Source organism: Pezoporus wallicus, unplaced genomic scaffold, assembly GCF_028554395.1.
Source record: "Pezoporus wallicus isolate ANWC-B61680 ecotype Strahan unplaced genomic scaffold, APGP_CSIRO_Pwel_v1 contig_11493, whole genome shotgun sequence".
Lineage (NCBI taxonomy): Eukaryota > Metazoa > Chordata > Aves > Psittaciformes > Psittacidae > Pezoporus > Pezoporus wallicus.
Window position 1 is genome coordinate 986,313 of NW_026635895.1, and position 20,410 is coordinate 1,006,722.

General features: G+C 39.9%; 1 protein-coding gene across 7 annotated transcripts in view; it reads left to right on the plus strand.

The window, feature by feature from the left end:
- Positions 1 to 20,410, plus strand: part of UBR2 (ubiquitin protein ligase E3 component n-recognin 2) — a 55,215-nt gene that overhangs the window by 18,317 nt on the left and 16,488 nt on the right. For 5 of the 7 annotated variants that reach the window (XR_008970798.1, XM_057398495.1, XM_057398500.1 and 2 more), the window contains exons 9-29: positions 441 to 548; positions 2,485 to 2,573; positions 3,414 to 3,512; positions 6,151 to 6,314; positions 6,412 to 6,511; positions 7,569 to 7,697; positions 8,465 to 8,648; positions 9,179 to 9,240; positions 10,019 to 10,129; positions 11,947 to 12,012; positions 12,510 to 12,632; positions 12,972 to 13,035; positions 13,291 to 13,415; positions 14,481 to 14,533; positions 14,795 to 14,897; positions 15,446 to 15,494; positions 16,061 to 16,215; positions 18,038 to 18,140; positions 18,889 to 18,998; positions 19,225 to 19,305; positions 20,202 to 20,383. Coding sequence is in view for 6 of the 7 variants with exons in the window: in XM_057398495.1 (XP_057254478.1) it covers positions 441 to 548; positions 2,485 to 2,573; positions 3,414 to 3,512; positions 6,151 to 6,314; positions 6,412 to 6,511; positions 7,569 to 7,697; positions 8,465 to 8,648; positions 9,179 to 9,240; positions 10,019 to 10,129; positions 11,947 to 12,012; positions 12,510 to 12,632; positions 12,972 to 13,035; positions 13,291 to 13,415; positions 14,481 to 14,533; positions 14,795 to 14,897; positions 15,446 to 15,494; positions 16,061 to 16,215; positions 18,038 to 18,140; positions 18,889 to 18,998; positions 19,225 to 19,305; positions 20,202 to 20,383 (2,260 nt within the window). In the remaining variant the exon portion in view is untranslated. Of the gene's footprint in view, positions 1 to 440; positions 549 to 2,484; positions 2,574 to 3,240; positions 3,340 to 3,413; positions 3,513 to 6,150; positions 6,315 to 6,411; positions 6,512 to 7,568; positions 7,698 to 8,464; positions 8,649 to 9,178; positions 9,241 to 10,018; positions 10,130 to 11,946; positions 12,013 to 12,509; positions 12,633 to 12,971; positions 13,036 to 13,290; positions 13,416 to 14,480; positions 14,534 to 14,794; positions 14,898 to 15,445; positions 15,495 to 16,060; positions 16,216 to 18,037; positions 18,141 to 18,888; positions 18,999 to 19,224; positions 19,306 to 20,201; positions 20,384 to 20,410 lie in introns of all 7 variants that reach the window. The other 2 variants (XM_057398494.1, XM_057398499.1) reach the window with 2 other exon arrangements.

The following is a 20,410-nucleotide window of genomic DNA, read 5'->3' on the forward strand; positions in this document are numbered from 1 at the left end:
AAGAGCTTTAAAATAATAGCAGCTAGTAAGTGTAAACTAAAAACCTCTCGAGTGTACGAGTCATTTCATGTATGAATTCTATTTTTCTTTTGGTAGGATTCTCAACAGGAAACGTATCTTAGAAAATTAGCCTGTTGTATAATTATTCTATCAGTAAGCAAGCAGCACTTTGAAGAAAGCACTATTTTATTTGCTAACTTTGAAACAAATGGTTGGTTGGCAATTTTCACAAGGTTCCAAATGTTCCGTGAGGTTAGCGTGAAACTTGCAAGGTATAAAATATGTGCGTTTCTCCTGGCAAAATCGGAGCAGTGCTACTGAGTTGGCAAGGAAAAGAGGGTTCTGTGGCGTCTACTGCGTCTTATGAAGGTTGCGGTATGTCGAAAGGCACAAGTTTGCGTGTAACTATAAGTGACTTTTATCATTTCTCTTCGTTAAAGATGGCCTTCGTCGAATACTTTGTCAGGTTGGTTTACAGGAGGGGCCAGATGGTGAAAATTCTTCTCTTGTGGATAAGCTGATGCTGTATGATTCTAAACTGTGGAAAGGTGAGTTTTTGCAAGCCTCTGGAAAATACTAAAGAATGCTATGCATAAAAGTTTTCTCTTTAGTGTAGCTGCTAATACTGGATCATTTTTACTGTGGTGTATTATAGACAGAATTGCCTGACTTGTTATAATCTGTCCCTTCGTGATGCACTACAAATATATCAAAGACGAGAAGATGGGGAGCCCATTTGTAGCTGTGGTTGGTGTTAAATCTGATTGTTCAAAGGAGTCTGAAATTAAGGCTAACTTAGAACCGTGGAATCAACCAGCTTGGAAAAGCCCTTTAAGCTCATCCAGTCCAACCATTCCCCAGTGCTTCCAAGGCCACCACTGACCCCTGGCACTGAGGCCTCATCTCTATGGTGTGTGAACACTTGGAGGGATGGTGACTGCAGCCCTGCCCTGGGCAGCCTGTTCCAGTGCCTGAGCACCCTCTGGGGAAGAAATACACAGATGACAGTGATCATTAAAGGAAAATGAGTAAACGGTAGAGTGGTGTCCCTGCCTGAGGCAGGGGGTTAGAACTGGGTGATCTTAAGGTCCTTTCCAACCCAAGCCATTCTATGATTCCATGATCTGGGTTTCCCTGCTTTATAGGAACTCAGCATCTCTCTCTCATATTAAGCAAAATGCCTCTCTTTAAGGCGTAGGGCCGAAGTTTTCTGCTTTGACTTGGGTTTGTGTTCATGAGGGATTCTTAAGTGTTCTGAGAACATTCCCTGCAAATTATTTCTGTTCTCTTATTTTAGAGCCCTTAAAAATTTGGAAGTCTGGTGATCCAAAGGTATTGGGTAGAAAGTTGTAACGTAGAGGAAGTGGAGGAGGTAGTTGATTTCATTTCCCTGATGGATTCTGGGTCTGCATTGATATCCTGAAAGGGCATGTAAGGCTAGGTGTAAGAAAGAGAAGCACAAAGAGAAGGCAAAGGATGGTGCAATGCACAAGTCTTTTCCTAATTTAAACATGAATGCAGTAGTTTGAAGATTAGTACCCTCCCCATAGTATCTTTTGTTGTTCTTCAGTTCTGAGGTACGGATACCCTCCTACACAGTAGTAACAGCTCTCTGTGGTCTGTCTTGGAAACTTCTTGGAGCAGCAGGAAAAGAAGTCAAGTGGAAAGGGGATTTCTGTCTTGGGTGAATGAATTTCTGGCGCTCAAGTTTTTTGGGGTTTAATTGGGGTGTTTTGACCACAAATTTGGCGATATGAGAGGTACTGCTTCTGTGAGCTTTTACGTTACAGTGGATTTAATAAAGGTTTTGTTAGGATCATGTCTTTTTACATATGCAAGGAGTCATTTGCATTTCTATTTCAAAATCAGTATTTCTCTACTTTTTCATGTTATTTCTAGATACTCTGCATTAGGGAAATAGTGTAATGGCTTTTGACTTGAAAGTGACCTACAGAAAGAAATGGTACCTGTGTGCACGTGTTTCCAAACTACATAAGGCAGTTCCCATTTGTGTTGATGCTGCTGAGACAGACTAGAAATTCAGAGCTAGCTAAGCTGCTTCTTTTGCAGGTTGTTCACAGCTAGCAAAAGTTATTGCAGTTCCCAGGACATCTTACAATAGTGTGCTCCTTTCTTACCTCGGGCCATCCAAATCCTATGTTTATCCTTAGGAACAGAGTTCTGTTCTAGTTTGCTGGACTTCCCTTCTATTTGAAGGTTTATGTTCCCATTCAACAGCTCAGTGTTCTCTTATGCCGGTGTAATAAAGAACGTTGCTTGATGAATTTTGTTACGTGTATTCTTCTTCATCCTTTGCTACCACCTGACTTACTTAATCAAAGCAGTTTGTGCTCTAAAAAGCACACTTTCACCTCCTCCTGTAAGATTTTCCTTACCTCATGCTGAAAAATCTTTGCTTTTCTGAATGTTTCCATGTTGACAGAAAACAGTGACGTGCAATATTTCATTCCTTTTTCTTGACAGGAGCAAGAAATGTGTATCACCAGTTGTTCATGAGCAGCCTGCTTATGGATTTGAAATACAAGAAACTTTTTGCTATCCGCTTTGCAAGAGTAAGTATCTTTCTCAAAAAGAGCCAATAAAATGCTTAAGCTGTGTAGTGAAGAGAGTTTAGTTAGTGTCCAGTGCCTCAAATGAATTGTCATCCAAACTTTTTCCCTTTATATTGAAACGAAAAGTTGAAATTAATGCTGACTACCTATTTCTGTCTTCAAAACATTAGTTATAATGGCATCTCATCTCCTGGGAAGAAAATGGCCTTTCCAGGCTCTCCAGAACTAAAGCAGTTCAGATGTTTTTGTCTTCACCATCAACTATGCAGGCCATTGCTTCTTAAGAGCTAATCGCTTCTCATTGTGTAAGCTGTTAGAGCACTACTCAGAAATAGTGCTGAAACTCGGTTATGCTGATCAGTGTTTTTTGCAGCAACGAGTATTTGAAATGCTTTAAATGAGCACTGCGGATTTCTGCTCACTCTGCTGAAGACGAGTCCCTTTTTGAGCAGAAAATAAAGCATTAGCGTTTATTGTGAAAATGAGAGTGAGCAGGTCTCACATGTGAGCAGATTAAGTTGTCACGTTCTTTGTACAAAGTACATATATAATAATCCCCAAGAGCTTCTCTTCCCTTTATCGTGGCATTAAAGTTTCCCAGAGCAGACATTTAAATTCAAAACTCAGGTCAGTGTGGATTAGAGGTGAATTTCCCCTTGTTGTTTAGAATTACCGGCAGTTGCAGAGAGATTATATGGAGGATGATCACGAACGGGCAGTATCGGTGGCTGCTCTGTCTGTCCAACTCTTCACTGTACCTACTCTGGTGAGTAGTGCCTGTCTTTCTTTTAAAAACTGATAGTTGGCACTCCTTGCCTTTTTTTGCCTCCTTCTTAATAGAACTATGAGCGATTGCAGAGTGATTTTATGAAAGATGACCACGACAGAGAGTTCTCAATTGCTGACCTCTCGATACAGATATTCACAGTGCCTTCTCTTGTAAGTACTAAAAGACCAAAAAAGGAAATCTTTCTTTGTTGAAAGCCACTCGAGGTTCTTGAATCAAGAGTGCAGGTTTCTGTAACGTTACTTTGGAAGTAATAATATGTGGAATAATTGGATAATGATAATTGAATGCCGTAGAGAGACTCTTCGACAGGGACTGTAACAATAGGAGAAGGGGTGATGGGTTCACACTGAAAGAGGGCAAGTTCAGGTTAGATCTAAGGCAGAAGCTCTTCCCTGTGAGGGTGCTGAGGCGCTGGCACAGGGTGCCCAGAGAAGCTGTGGCTGCCCCATCCCTGGCAGTGTTCAAGGCCAGGCTGGACACAGGGGCTTGGAGCAAGCTGCTCTAGTGGAAGGTGTCCCTGCCCATGACAGGGGGTTGGAACTGGGTGAGCTTAAGGTCCTTTCCAGCCCAAACCTCTATGAGATGCAAGGCACTACTGCTGCCCAGCACTCAAACTGTTTGCATACGTTACTATGGTTTAGAAGTTAGTGCTCAACATGGTAAAGTCTGACTCTGAGTTCCCAGAGCGGGCTGGGTAGTTTGGGGTTTTATGTGCTTCTTTTATCTTTTTCTAGGAAGGTACTTAAATGCTTATTTAGATACACTCAAACATGTCAATTCCTCATCATACTAAGCCACGGTTACTGCTTCTAGAAGTCTACATTATGGTTTGCATATCGTGGTTTCAGAGCATACCATTCTGGGGCAGCTTTATACATGATCTACTTTACATTAACTTACCAATCAACAAAAGTGCAAGTAGCAGTTGTCTCGTGGTATTTCCTACTTCCTGTGGCACTTCTAGACTTGGATGATGCCTTCTTTCAGGTTTCTAGTTAATTTGTCTTACAGTGCTTCAGGCACTGTTACTTCTCGCAGCTCACTAACTCTGCTGGTCTTTCACCAGCTTCTCCTTGATTTGGGAAATGTCTTTATTTGCTCCAGTCTCCAATATGTTTGTCTTTGCTTGTATTACAAATGAAACTTTGGAGCTAGACTAAAAAGAAGTGTCTGATTTCATAGCCAGAATTGTTTAAAAAATGAATGCTTCTGAATCCTTCCAAATTGACTCGGCTTAATTGGGCTCTCCAGTTCAATAGTAGCATGGCAGTTATGATCCCATGGCAGTTATGATCCCAAGCAAAGCCAATTTCAGGTTTCCTGCTGGTGGATGTTGTTAATCCATTCAACAGGGCGTCAAGGTTTTGTTTCCATGGGTCAGGGCAATATTGTATTAGCTCTTCTAATCTTCATGCTGCCAGTAGAATGTTGCCCATATTCAGACTTCCAGTTAGACTTAACAAACTGTTACTCAAATAGTTATGGCATTATTTTTTCCTTTGGCAGATGGGTGGTGAAATATGTGCATTGATACATTGCTTTTTTAAAAGGAGTTTCCTTACAGGAGAATAATTGCAATGTCCCTTTACATGTTTTCTCTTTCAAAAACATGCAAAAAAAGGAAAGCCAGCTTGGTTTTGACTGTTTTGTTGGGTAGAATAGACTCATGACATTAAAATAATGATAAGCTCCTGCCACATTATTTTTATCTATTTATACATATTTTAGATATTTAAGTATATTCATTCTTAATGAATAAGTTGAAGAATGTAAAACCACCCCTTTGCCCCCAGGAGCATTTTCAATGTGATCTCAGTAATTTAAGTGTTTGAGCTCTCAAGTAACAGGTCTTTTGGCTTGAGAGAGGATGGGTGGTTGTATTGGTAGTGATTTTGTGTGGGGAAACGTTAGCCATTAGATTTTACCCCGCCCACCCCCACAGTAGCATTTTAGAAACTGTATTTTGGAGTATCATTGCCAACTGTCGAACCCAGAAGCTCTGATCTATAACCACAGTGTCATTGAGGTCGATCAGAGTGGCCAGTCTTGAATCTGCCAGCCACAAAGTAAAATCCTCCCGAGATCCAAGAACTGCAAGGCTCATCCCACTTACGTTGGTGAACCAACAGTACGGGGGAGTTCTGGAAGAGCTCACAAGTAGGAAGGAGGTGGCAGTAACTTCTTAGTGCCCCCTACTCTGTTGTCAGGTTGTGTTGGATTAGATTGCATGTGGAAGATGATTGTCAGGCTTTGTGATGCCTGTTTCCTGCAGCATGGATGTATGCAGTAGCTTCTGGGGGGAATTCTAAGTAGTTTGGTGTAATTTCCATGTGGAAATTGCACTATAAAGTTCCTTAGTACTTTGGAAGATGCTCCGTGGGGCTTGATGGTTTCTGAATAGAGCTGCCACTCCCCTAAAGGGGTCATGCTTCAACTATAAGAGAGGAGACAGCACATACTTAAAGGGAGGTACAAGATAATTGCAAGGCACATAATAACATATGCCTTGTGTCATAATTATATAGGTTTGCAGGAGCCTAACCATAGTCAGACTTCTGTACAGAAGGGATCTGAAGAAAGAGATCTGGATTATGATTATTTCTGGCTAGATGACATTTTTCTTCTGTGAATGTTTGGAAGATTGGCTTTCAGTATGTTCTGGTTTAATTATTGATGCAACTCTTTTGGGTGAAAATTCCTGTATTCGATAAGCTTCATGGTGCATTGTGACACTCTTTGTTAGCTGTGTCTGTTAATTACAGCGAATTTCAATGTACTTTGGCATAGGCTCGAATGTTAATAACAGAAGAAAATCTCATGACCACTATCATCAAAACCTTTATGGACCACTTAAGGCACCGTGACATCCAAGGCAGGTTTCAGTTTGAACGTTACACTGCTCTGCAGGCTTTCAAATTCAGGCGTGTTCAGAGCCTTATTTTGGATCTCAAGTAAGTATCTTGCATATTAACTATGTGCTGGTTTGATCAATTGAGGACATAAGAAGAAAACCAAACTTAACACTTGCATCTTTTCTGATGTACCCAGGTATGTGTTGATAAGTAAGCCAACCGAGTGGTCAGATGACTTGAGGCAAAAGTTCCTGGAGGGTTTTGATGCCTTCTTAGAATTACTCAAGTGTATGCAGGTATGTAAATCTGTGAATTCCAGAATCTTGCAAAACTAAAGCAGGAAGATGGCTATCATGAGAGAAAAGTGGAAGAAACTTAATATCCTCTCACTTTTATAACCAGTGCAGTGTAAGTTTTGGAGCCATCGTGTTTTCCTGAAACGTAACATCTCACCTAACTCTTTCCAATGTAGTTTGTTGCAGAGGGCAATAAAAAGGAAGAGCAGTTCAAAAAGAAAAATGGCATTTAGGGCTTATTGTGCAGTTTTAGAGGCAGGCTAGGACATAATTAATCGTGTGAGTGAAATCTGGTCCGTCTTAACCAACTGTTCTCACTCACAGTCTCCAGTTACTCCAGTGTCAGCAAGAGTTGCTCTGTGTATTGAAGAATATTAATTCCTGACATACAAAGAGATCTTTTCACTGTGTTTTATTCCCCCACCCCCCGCCTTTTCACATGCTATGTTACCTTAAGAGGAATATTTTAAAAGCGATGCATCTTTTATGAGGGCAAGTTGGCCTTATGATCAGTAAGGTATAAGTCAGAATCACTCCCATTTTTCAGTACTTCAGTAGTATGCTTTCCTCAATGCTTGGCTTAGTGTGTTTATGGTAGTCTCTTGAATATGTTGTATTCCTCAGATAGTGCTGGTTTTATTTCTTCTTATGCCAAGAACTGATTAGGTACCACAGCACTAGTCTTTATTCAGTACTTCACTGTGTTTAATAGTGCATCCCTAGAAAATATATTCAAAAAACCCCACCTTTAAGGTAATATATTTATGCAATCACTGTTGTACTGCTCATAATACTAAAAGCTCTTCAGTGTTAATAAGAGAGTTGAAATCTGAAATCTTTCTTGTCCCAGTATTCTTCTCTTCCAATTCCTGATTCATTTTCATGTTATTCTTTCAATGTGTATAATTCCTTTTCCAGATGGTCCCAAGCTTCTTTTTTCTGGTTGTAGCAACAATATGTTTGTAAGGACGAGTAACGACTGTCTCCCGCTTGGGCGAATGTTGTTAGCATATTTCAGTGATACATTGTTGAAATGGGTAATTCCTTTTGTTCTTAGGGTATGGATCCCATAACTCGTCAAGTAGGACAGCACATAGAAATGGAACCAGAGTGGGAAGCGGCGTTTACGTTGCAGATGAAATTAACACTTGTTATTTCAATGATGCAGGACTGGTGTGCATTAGATGTAAGTTCCTTGTGAATTCTTTTTGCATGTGGGTATGTGAAGGGGGCAAAAAACCCCGAACGTTAATATGTGTAACACTTGAGCTAAGCGCATAGCTACGCCATAAGCCAAAATCAGCTTCTCTGAGCAAGTGCAAATCTTTTCTGTATTTAAGCACATCCTTTATGGCTTGAACTGACCAATTCGTAAGGAGGTGGCTAAGCTCTTTCTCAAACATTAGAGAGAGAGGTCTGTCACACATCTGAAAGTCGTGATCATCACGACACTATCAGGTTGTAATTTTCAGAGAAGGGGGAATAGAGGTGTAGGCCCTTGATACATGAAACACTGCCTGATTGTAAATCATGGGTTTACTCCATAAATGTTTCAAGTTTTAGGAGTACAGAACTTCAGCAAGGTAAAGTATGGCAAGTGATCCTGGAATAGTTGAACATTCAAGTTGGCTTTAATCCGTCACTGTTAGTTAATGTGCAGCTTTTACTAGCCTGGCATGATTATTGCTCAGAAAGTTCCCATAATATCAGTTACAAAAAGAACCTCCAAAACCAGTGGGTGTTTTTCTAGTCAGACATACTGGTATGAGTTTTGCAATCTGTTCCCCCTTAATTCAGCTCTATTTGTTAGATTCCTTATCTTAATTTTGCAGGGCTGTTAATAAAGGTAAAACCCCCAAACCCATCAGACGTTTTCACATTGGCTGTATTGTTTTGCAGAGCTCTGGTTGTTTTTTTCCTTAATCTCTATAAACTGCAATCTTTTTCTTTTAGGAAAAAGTGTTAATTGAAGCCTACAAGAAATGCCTGAATGTGTTGATGCAGTGTCATAGTGGTTTTACTGATGGAGAACAGCCTATTGTTCTCAGTATGTGTGGACATTCAGTGGAGACCATCAGATACTGTGTTTCTCAGGAAAAAGTTAGCATTCATCTCCCAGTTTCTCGTTTACTTGCAGGTATGAACTAGTTCAAAATGTTTTGGGAAATGTTGTATGTATGCGATTTGGTTTTTGTGTGGCCATCAGGAACCACACAGCAGCTGGTTAAAGACTGAACAGGATGAGGTTTGGCCTTTTTCTAGCTGTTTGACAGCCTCTCCTCTGTCAAACGGGGAGAGTCCTCTACCATAAGGACTGATGGAAAGGATGAGGTATCGGTTATGATAATTTGTCCTAATAGACCAAGGGCTCTTGGCTGTCTCTGAAGGGAAATGACAGAGTCAGGAGACAGGCAAAAATCTCACTTGTACTGCAGGTCCTACACAGATACAATGGGGGAAGTGAAATTCTCCTCAAATGCATGCTTTGTAATATGTCTCTTCAGGAAATAGCTGTGTAACTGCAGGGTGATCAGTCTGCAGCCTTACTTGTAGCTGTGTGCAGAAAGTGGCTCACTAGTAAATGAGATGACCTTTGTTGCCCTATTCAAATGATATAAAATACTGTGTGTAATATTATGTATGGTTTTGTTTCATGTATTTATGTAGGCTTGCATGTTTTGCTGAGTAAAACTGAAGTGGCATATAAGTTTCCAGAGCTGCTACCCCTGGTATGTAATTAAATGTAGCATGTTCATTAAATATAATTAATGCTGAATGTGGAATTGGTCATGTAAGTGTAGGATGTTAAAACAAAGGACCCTTTTGCTATGACTTCTATTCAGAGAGACTCTGTTTAATAGATAAAATTACCTCTTAAAAAACGAATACATAGGTATTAATGACTTGAGCATAAGCAATTGGTATTGCTTCCCTAAATAACTGAAGACTTACACTTAAGGTTTATATTTTGTTCTTCATGCATTACCTTCTCTTGGTAGTAGAAACTCTTGGCAGGATCTGATTCCTTCTCCTTGGCCTAGGTTCTCATCCTCTTCCCCAGCTGTACCTTGCTTCCTGCATGTTCTTATTGATACAGTGTTTCTTTAAGGGAAGTTAAAAAGAATAAGATGAATTAAAAGAGAAAACATAACTGGGAGGAGAAATCTCAGTGTCTTCTGAAAGAAGAAGTACTTAACCTTCGAATGAGAAAAAGCAAATGACAGTGTTATTAAATTGATAATGTTCGTGGCTTAAAATATGAAACCTGTCTTTAAGAATGAACCAAAGCCCTCATGGAGTACTTCTGTGGAGCAAAGACAGAATATAAGGTTGATTAGCATGCATAGATTCTGAGTAGGATCATCAAACACACATTTTGTAAGGGGGGGGGTGATTTGCTTCTCTTTTGTATTGCCCAACTATTTTAATGTTCACAAATATTCTCCTCTTTCCCATTTTCTTTTATTTTCTCTGTGTATATCAAAATACTGTGTTTTCTTGATGCAGAGTGAACTTAGCCCGCCCATGCTAATAGAACATCCTCTACGATGCCTAGTCCTTTGTGCTCAAGTGCATGCAGGGATGTGGAGGAGAAATGGGTTCTCTCTTGTTAATCAGGTAAGTACACAGTAGCTGTACGATCAGCGTTTGCTGTTAACTCCCCCAAGATAATTTCGGACCCAAACTTCACCCATGTAAGTTGTGTGGAAGACAATGCAAGGGAGGCATTTCTGCCTGCATTCACATCGTTTGAATATTGGTGCTTTCAAACTGGCCTTCGATTTCTTAGGAGTTACTTTTTGTTCAGGGCTGCAACAGTGCTCGGTGAACCTAGTGCTCTGTGCATAAAGAAGTTTTAGTATAAGGCAGTTAACTGCCTTTTTACTGTGTACTGTCAAACAGCAGCGTGAAGTGCAGACTTAATCTGTGCATCCTCAGTAATGCATTCACCACAGTCACATCAAAGTGTGTCAAATATGAAAATATACACCATTAAGATTATTACTGTCTATGTTTAGAAAGTAATTGGAATCCAAAGACCACACAGAAGTATTGGAACCAGCGCAGAACTGAGTGTTTCTTGGCTTTTACCTCTCATACTTCTTTTGTACTGCTGGAGACTTGCTCCATCCGTCGCTAAACTTACATTCTCTGTGTTTGTACAAATTAAGTCTTGGGTGTTTCAAGCATAAGAGCTATAAAATGGGTGCTGTAGTGTCAGTGCCACCCACCAGGGTGATCGTCTGAAGTGATTTTCTTAGCGAGGCACAGATTAGAACAGAAATAGCATTTGGTTCTGAGAGGTGTTAACTTGGTTTATTTGCAAGAAACTTCTTTTCCTCCCACAAGCCCTTGTCTTTACTAGATAATTTCATTGCCTGTGTACTAGGAGACTGAGTTAAGCTTCTCAAATACATTCTGCCACTTTTGCCTCTTAACCTAAGTGGTATCTAATAAGGTGATGTCCTTTATTGTTATTGAAGCAAAAGGAGGTCTCGTTATGTACAGTTACAGCACTGCCCATATTACTATAGGCATACATCAAATCTGAAATTTCAGCATAGCTTTTGATGGAGAAATAAGTTTCTGTGTTCATTTCTCCTACTCGTCAGCATCTTGAAGTCTAGAGCATTGTTTAGTTTAGGTAATGCAGCTCCCAGAGTCTGGAAGTCCCTTCTTTTTCCTTTACCTATGGAGAGCTCAAGTTCAGCCAGTTTCTTTTGGGTGTTTTCCCAGAAGATGGGAATAGGCATCTGTATGTGTGGATTATTAGTGTGGGGGAGACATGCTTAGCTCTCTTCCATGTAATTCTGGTAAGAAATAACGTGTCTCTAGAAGAAGGTTCAGCGTGCTGAAGATTGTTCCCAGTTCCAGGTGGAAACCTCTTTATTTTTCCTTAATTGTGGTAGACTCAACCTTTCCCACATTTTAGTGCCATGACTGTGGTGTTGCCACTGCTTGGTGTTGTCCGTGTGGAGTTCAGTCGCCGGACGCTTTGGCTTAAGAATGGTTCAGTCACAGTATGAACACTTCGTGAATCTGGCAATTCGTGAAAGCTTATATCTCAAAGAGTTAAAGAGCGATTCTTGGAGCAAAGAGAGAAAATTTCTCCAACTGCAAGGGCTTTCACTCCTGTGAAGTTCAAACAGTTCATTGCTAAACAAATAGATGGGTTAAAATGAAGCCCAAAGAATTCCACAAGATTCTTCTTCTAAGTATATGCAATCCAGACATTGTATCAGCACAACCCAGCCAGCAACTGTGCTTGGTTTGTGCTATATGAAAGTACTTTTTGCATACATTATATCTCAAGCCACGGATTCATATTTTGTTTGCTAATACTGTAGAACAAAGTCGATTTTTCCAGACTGAAAATAAGTTTTGATTAAATCGGTTTGTTAATGATTGTGGTTTTGTTTTTTTTTTTGTTTCAGATTTATTACTATCATAATGTGAAGTGCAGGAGGGAGATGTTTGACAAGGACATAGTAATGCTTCAGGTAACCACATGTACCAGTTTGCACTTCGATCAAATGTTCGCATTTGGTTTAGGTCCATCAGAACCTTTTAATGACAAGGAAAAAAAAAATCATTGTTTGTGGGATTTGTTTTTAAACTGTTTATGTACTGTGTACTAAATGATGTTATGTTGACCCAGCAGGAACAGGATTGTAGAGACAAACCCAACCAACCAAGTGTCTTTCATCAAATTTTATTTGGAGTATTTAAGATGGAAGGTATAACCCTGAGTATTTTACACTTAAAAGGGCATCAGAAACTATTGATAGAGCATAGGATCCTGTTTGTCAAACATGCTGTTGCTTGTAGTATTAGCGTCTAAAGAGAGTAAACTTAAGTAACTAAATCTTCACGCCCAGGATAGAGGAGTGAACGTCATAAAGAATATACTGTGAACATGGTATACCAATATACAAACAGGCTATAACAGCACCCTGTTGTTGTATCTTCTGTTTCTAATCATTTTTTTCTTTAATAGACAGGTGTGTCTATGATGGATCCAAATCACTTCTTGATGATCATGCTGAGCCGCTTTGAGCTGTATCAGATATTTAGTACTCCAGACTACGGCAAAAGATTTAGCACAGAAAATACTAACAAGGTACCTGAATTTCTACTGCAAGAGAAAATGTTCAGCTGTGTGCTGTTGTGCCAAGACTGTGCAGAACCTGTCCTATTCCAGTTTTGTTTGACCAGTTTGAAATATGCATAAATCCTTTCACCCACTGAACTGGTAAATGTCAGAAGCTCTTCTGCATTGTTGAAGAAGTTTAAGTTGGTTGTGGCTGCATTTCAGCATAGCTTGATTTGGGAGTGCTAAGGGTGAAACCAGGCAATGTTTTAAAGCACTGAAAAAATATTTTCAGCATATGGAATAATTCTTTTACCCTTGCTTGAAAAATGTAAATTCTTTTGGTTTGTTCCTTTTCTTTTAATGCAGGATGTTGTTCAACAGAATAACACTCTTATAGAAGAGATGCTGTACCTCATTATAATGATTGTTGGTAAGCTCAGAATGCCTTTCATTATTTGTTTTTAGTTTGGTTTCTTTAATGGATTGGAATGAGCATTCTTCATTGGCATCTCAAGTTCAGTTCTGTTTTGAACTTCCCGGAGTTCTGATTTTTTGCTTAGGCGAAAAGCCTTGAAACCTCCTTAGATTAACATAATGAATTTTTGAACACTGGGGGTGAACACAAGTTTTCACAGAAGAGACGTATTTTCCAGTCTTTTTATATATATATGTATTACGTTTACAGGTGAAAGATTCAGTCCTGGAATAGGACAGGTAAATGCAACAGATGAAATCAAACGAGAGATTATCCATCAACTGAGCATTAGGCCAATGGCTCACAGTGAATTGGTGAAGGCATTACCTGAAGATGTAAGTAACTTCACCCATATAAGACTGATTGCTGGAAATTTTTCTTACACAATCTTATGCCATTGGAATGGGAGCAGCATGATTATGCTAAGAGCAAAGTTAACGTGAGCACAGATTAACAGTTGTCATGGAGAAGGTAGGAAGCAGCTATAGAAGAAGAAACAGCATACGAAATGGGCAGGAACCTGAGAGCTTCTTCAGCTCTTTTCTCTTTTTAATACTGTCTCTTATCAGGCCATCTGGCTGGCAGTGTCTGCAGTCTAGTTATAAGCCATGAATAGATGTATGGAAGTGGGTTGTTGGAGCTACACAAAAATATATGTTATATTTTAAAGTTTAACAATAATTGAAAAGCCATGAATTCAGACAGAGTAGAATGAACTCGTGGAACAAAAATGCTTAATTTCACGGACAGAAGCATTTATCTGAATTCTGATACGAGGGCTTTTGTGGGAGAGCATTATGTTTTCTTTAAAAACACTTTAAGCTTGAATGGAAGAGCAAACTGAGATTTAAGCTGGAGTTCTAAATTGCATTGTCAGTCTTAAATACTCTTTCCCTGGCCTGTTAGTTGCTGTGAATATGTATTGCAGGAAGGGGATGGGAATATTAACAGTTAATTTGTGTGAAGTAGCATTGTACATGTTTGAGCTGATTTCTCCTGCTGCCTTTTGCGGTTGTTTTAACATTTTACATTATTGGGTCTTTTTAGCTTTCCTGGATTGGTTTCATTTTAAAGGGGTAGAAACCAGAAATACTGGCTGCATGTTCCTACGTAAACTAACTAAAAAGGTTTTTCTTCTGTTCCTGTGACATCCAGGTTTGTTGTGACAGGAATAAAGCAGAAGAAATAAACATTTAATACATAATATTCTAACAATACTTTTGCAGAGCTGGTATTCCTGAATGTATTTTCACCTTACGTGCTTTTGTGTCCTCTTCAGTGCCTGTAAAATGTCTTCCTACTGCATTCCATTTGCGTACTTATCTAGTGTTGTATGGTTTTGAATGTGTTTAATCCAAGCGCTACAGTAACACACTGTCTTGTCTTTTCACTCACTGTAGGAGAACAGAGAGACGGGAATGGAAAATGTGATTGAAGAAGTGGCATGTTTCAAGTATGTTTCCCTTAATTCTACTATTTCGGCTTTAAAAGTGGAATATCTAAATCAGTGAAAATGAGAGAATAGAAGAAAGGAGGCTGTGTCATGGTGTTTTCCCATGGCTTTCCTCGTGTGCATCATGCTTAATACTGTTGTTTATTTGGTTTCTAGAATGCCTGTTGAGCAGTGGGGGTTTTTAGCTGTTTTGCTTAACTGTTTATGCTCCGATGTTAACAATCAATGAACATATTGTTTGGGTTGTTCTGGTTTTTGTAGGAAGCCTGGGTTAACAGGCAGAGGGCTGTATGAATTAAAACCGGAATGTGCCAGGAGCTTCAATCTATATTTCTATCACTTCTCAAGGGCAGAGCAATCAAAGGTATCTAATAATTTGACTGTCTGGGGTTCGGTTTGTCTTCTTGTGGTTTGCTTTTTTCCAAAGCTTGAAGAAGTTTGAGGTGAAGAAGCATTACCAGCTGCTTAAAAGTTAGCTTTGAAAAGTGAACTTATTTGAGAATGTTAACAAAATTTGCCCAAGATTTTGCAGTGGTTTCTGTGCCACCGGATTCTGTGCCCTATACAGAGCTCCTGTGAGCAGTGGGCCTTTAAAAGGGTTCTTTTAAGTCCTATTTTACTGCAAGTATTTAAACAAGTCTCTTTTTTTTCCACTTACCTTGATGGCAAATGCCATTTTAGCTCAGATTTGCCTTGCAATTTTAAGCTGGAAAAAGAAACCAGACTGGCTCAACGTGAAAGGTTGATTTTGAAGTTGCATGCCCTATTTTACAAGTAGATCTGAAGAAATATTTTATTAAGGCTAGGAAAAAGGGGAAAAACCAGTAACAATGTAACAGAGCATGAATGTCTTTTGGTTAGTTTTAGATTTGTGTAGGTTTTTGGGATAATATTGACATCATTCTATTTCAGGCTGAGGAAGCACAACGGAAGTTAAGAAGACAGAACAGAGAAGATACAGGTATTTAATTCTCTTTGAGAGAAGATGGAAGCATCTATCAAAGTGTGTATTGCCCCAGTACTTAGACTAGCATCCTGTTCTTGGGCTAGCCAGAAATTGGTTGAAAATGTAGCAATTTCTGTTATGTCTCCCTGGTTATAGACATAAATCCGATCCATCATGAAACCAGCCTTATGAAGGGCTTATTCCTTTGGCTTTCCTGTTTCCTGTGAAAGCCATGTTGAATGCTGCAGCCTGTTATCTATAATACTGCTTAGCAGCACTGTGAGGGTGCTGAGGCGCTGGCACAGGGTGACCAGAGAAGCTGTAGCTGCCCCATCCCTGGCAGCGCTCAAGGCCAGGTTGGACACAGGGCCTTGGAGCTCTAGTGGAAGGTGTCCCTGCACATGGCAAGGGGGTTGGAACGGGATAATCTTAAGTCCCTTTCCAACCCACACCATTCTGTGATTCTATAAGCAGCTGTATAGTGTCTTGTCTTAAGTTCTTAAGCGCTCTAAAGTCATCCAAGTTATATGTGCGTTGGAAACTTGAGAGGTGCTGAAATGTCGCACACATTTCCCTTTCAGCACTTCCACCACCAGCTCTTCCTCCTTTCTGCCCACTTTTTGCAAGTCTGGTGAATATTCTGCAATCTGATGTCATGCTGTGCATTATGGGAACTATATTGCAGTGGGCAGTAGAACACAATGGCTATGCCTGGTCAGAGTCCATGCTGCAAAGGGTATGTTTCCTTACTTAAAATCATGCTATGCTAAAGGATGGAATGTGTGCATTAGCTTTTAACATGGGTTTATAGATTTGGGTTGTTTACAAGGTATCTAACATGCCCAGAGTGCTCTGAATGAGAAGAAAGTTGTGTTTTCTGATATGCAAGCATAGGGAAACCCCTTTGCATGTGATGCAGTCTAGTTTTTGGAAGACAGAGGTAAATTTCCAATGGGATGCACGGGAGAGGGGAGAATTCTGCTTGAATCAGTTAATCTTGTTTGTTGTGGTGGAGAACCAGTTTATCTGAGGTTATGTGTATTGAGTAAAGCAGAGTGACTTTTATTCTTGGTGTTCCTTGGCTTATTTTCAGTGTAAGTTAAATCGCTTTGGGGGGGGGGGGTGGGGGATCGGAGAAGTACAGGAAAGAGTTTCCTAAGTTGAAAATGTATCAGCTCTGGGAAACTTAACAGAGCTCTTTGTTTGTCCTTACTTGTCTGGAGAAGCCTGGAGGGTTACTGCAGGTTTTGTTGTCCGTGATGGTCATTTTCTGTGTGTGTAGAGATAAGCGATAAGCTGCCATCAGAGGGCTGTTCGTATTGGTGGGGTTGTTGGTTTAGCGTCCAAACCCAAACTTGTAAAGAAGGTTGGTGGAATTTATCAGTGACTTCTTGCAGTGAACCCCCAGCTTTGAAACAGAATATTGATTTCTTTGACAGTCTCATTGACCCTATATTCCCTTTTTAGAGCTAAGCTGAAATTTCCATCAGGATTCTGTATTACACAAAAGTTGAAAATGAAGAAATACATCAGTATTCTAAACAAAGATTGAAGACTGTAGTTACGTTTGGGTGATGTGAGAATGCCAGGCTTTGGAATAACTCCTTGGGTAGATTAACGTTTCATTTTCATACTTGGAAACTGAGCTAAAATGCGCTCAGCCATTTGAGTACTTTTGTGGTGTTCTCCAAATCGTGCCGTTCATTAGGGACCTTGCTCAGAAACTCATGGTGCTTTGTACTCACTGGTGCTGTGCATTTGGACTGCGTCTTTCCCAAGTCAACCGCTCTTGTCTTGGAAAGCATCATGCAAAGGTTAACATGAGACATGTGAAAGAGGTGACCCGTATCTGATGAGACCTTGTTAGACAGATGTGATAAACTGAGGCAAAATTGACCGTTCCTTCTTAAAAGAAATGGTGAGAGTTTCCAGACTCTGCTCAGGTTTTACCACCTTTTCAAGACTGCTTCATTCCAGGTTTCAGTGTTGATTCCAGACATTCGGTAATGCCTTTTGTCGAGAATTTCCTGCCAATCTGTATGGGGTCGCATGATGGAGTTCCCCACCAGGGTTTAGGTGTTTCAGCTTTAAAATGGCATTCAGACTATTTTAGCACCAGAGGGTAATTTCCATCTTGAAGTTCAAGGAGATTACAGACCTAAAAGGGAGCATTATTTTAAAATGTGTTTCTAGAGTGTTAGAGTAAGTTCAGTTAAAGCATTTCTAACTTGCCAGCTGAGTTTTGTATGTGAAAAGGATTTAAAGTGCATCATGCTACTGTCCAGAGGCTTGTGCTTGTAACATGCAATTGCTAGGGAGAAAGCTAAGAAGCATTGACTTCTAACTCACTAGACAGGACAGCAGACAGAAGGATGCAAGTAGTGTAATGTGGACGGGCTTTATGTGACAAAGTGTCAAGACTTTGTAAGCAAACACTGTTATAATCTTGCTATGTAATTTTGTGTATGGCTTCCTTGTCTCTTCATGAATTACACAAAGCATATGAAGAGATTCTGGATTCTTTAAGAAAAGAACTAAAACTTGTCATTTTTACCTAGGTTTTGCATTTGATTGGAATGGCACTACAAGAAGAAAAACAACATCTAGAGAATGTCAGTGAGGAGAATGTTGTAACATTTACCTTCACTCAGAAAATATCAAGTATGCCTTTCTTTTCAGATGTATAGCAAATTTTAAATCCCCGAAAATACAATTATCTGTGGTTTCTTCTTCTGAAACTGTGTTTACCACAAGTGTTACTTGTTTATCCATCAAAATTTTACCAAGTCAACTATAGATGGGTTTTACCTATATGTAGATCCTATGACAGTAACAATAATAAGGTTTTCCTAGAGGAGAAATCCAAATGTTGAATAATTCCTGGTAAATCTGATTCTTAATATCTGTAAGTAGCCTCTCAAGGCGTATTGCTGTACAGGATCACATGCTCAAATTGCAACAACTGTGGTTGTGTTCTTCATCAGTCTTTCCATGTTGACTCTCCTTTGTTTCTTTTGGCTAGTGCCTCTAGTTTTGCTAAGACATAAAAGCTGCTAAGACTCTTCCCTTTAAAATAGATGGCAAATAAAATATTGGAAGTTGTACATGGCAGCTCCCAAGATGAAAACAGCCAGGCAGTGCACAGAGTGCATGTCTTGTAAGAAGATACAGTCAGTGAGCAAGGCTTTTAAGACTTATTTCCTCTGACGTTTCAGGATTTAGAGGGTATTAATGAAAGTGCTTGCAAAGGGGGGAATGGAAGTTGCACATTGTGCCTATTTGTTGAAGGAAATCTTCAGCTGCTGAGCATACCCAAGGGTCAGGGTTTGGGTTTTGTTGTTTTTAATGTTAGTGAATGATTAGTTTGTCAGGTAACAGTATAATTAATTGTGATTGTAATTTTTCTCAGGACCAGGAGAGGCACCAAATAATTCCCCTAGTATACTTGCTATGCTAGAAACACTGCAAAATGCACCTCATCTGGAAGTGCATAAGGACATGATCAGATGGATATTGAAGGTAAATATTGTTCTAGTTGTATTTTATGCAACTGGTGAAAATCGTGGAAAGAAGAGTTTTGAAACTTTCCTGATCACGTTGTGAAGGTTTCCTTATTTCATGTATTGGTTTGTGGTGTACCTACTTTCTTCCCCTTCTGGAATCCCAAGACTGCACGTTACCTGGCAGCATTAGACAGCTATAGTCGCAAGTCACGAACAAATACATGTCGTTTTTTTTCTTACAGACTTTTAATACTATCAAGAAACTAAGAGAAAGCTCTTCTACAAGTCCTGTGGCTGAGACAGAAGGAAACATAATGGAGGAGGTAAAAGCAAGCTGTAACAGTTAGCTGATCCAGGACAGGTCTGGGTTGTGACTAGTGAAGGATTGTGTTTCTAATTGCAGCTTTAATTCAGAGATGGGAAATATCAGTGATTCCTGTCTTGTGGCTTTATAGATCAAACACATTTGTTTGAAAGACCTATTGGGAGAGTCCCTGGACTGTTTCCTTCGTTTTGTAGATTGTAGTCTTCAAAGTTTTTACAAGTGCACTCCCTGGGGCTGTTTGTAGTGCTGTTCACAGCATTTAATGAATCTGCTCTTCCTGTAATTTCAGCCTCCTTGGAAAGTTAAAAGAAATGGTATCTATGTATTTTTGCCATGCTTATTCCAGATAAGGTCTGCCAATTCGTTTAGCTTGACATGACCTTCTAGATGCTATGCAAAGACCTGGGAGCACTGTGGTGGAATTAGGAATACAGCTAGTACAGATGGAGAGCAGTACTAGAGACAAGATGTGTCACTTGCTTACCTTTTTATCTATCACAGAATCCCAGAACTATCAGTGCTGGAAGGGCCCTCTGGAGCTCAAACAGCTCAACCCCTGCCAAGGCAGGGCCACGCAGAGCAGGGCACACGGGAACGTGTCCAGGCAGGTTTGGGATGGCTCCAGAGAGGGAGACTCCACAACCCCCCTGGGCAGCCTGTTACAAATGCTTGAAAAGGGAAAAGAAACAAAAAAAAAACACGTAAAGGTTGAGGGAGAGAGGTACCCTTCTGGATCTGCACAAAAGGGGGCACAAAATGGCTTTTTGGTAGACTTCTGTCTTTGTTTATGAGATTTTCGTTGTTTGGAGGTTGGTACAAGTTACGCATAGCAGTAGCTAGAATTGTCTGTTGCAACGGGTTTATAAAGTAACTGAGTGAACAATACGATTTCAGAGCTCACGCGATAAAGACAAAGCTGAAAGGAAGAGGAAAGCTGAGATTGCCCGATTGCGCAGGGAGAAGATCATGGCCCAGATGTCTGAGATGCAGAGGCACTTCATTAATGAAAACAAGGAACTCTTTCAGCAGACTTTGGAGGAGCTCGATACCTCAACCTCTGGAGTCCATGAAAATAGGTAAAGGAGTCTCGTTTAAATTGGTTT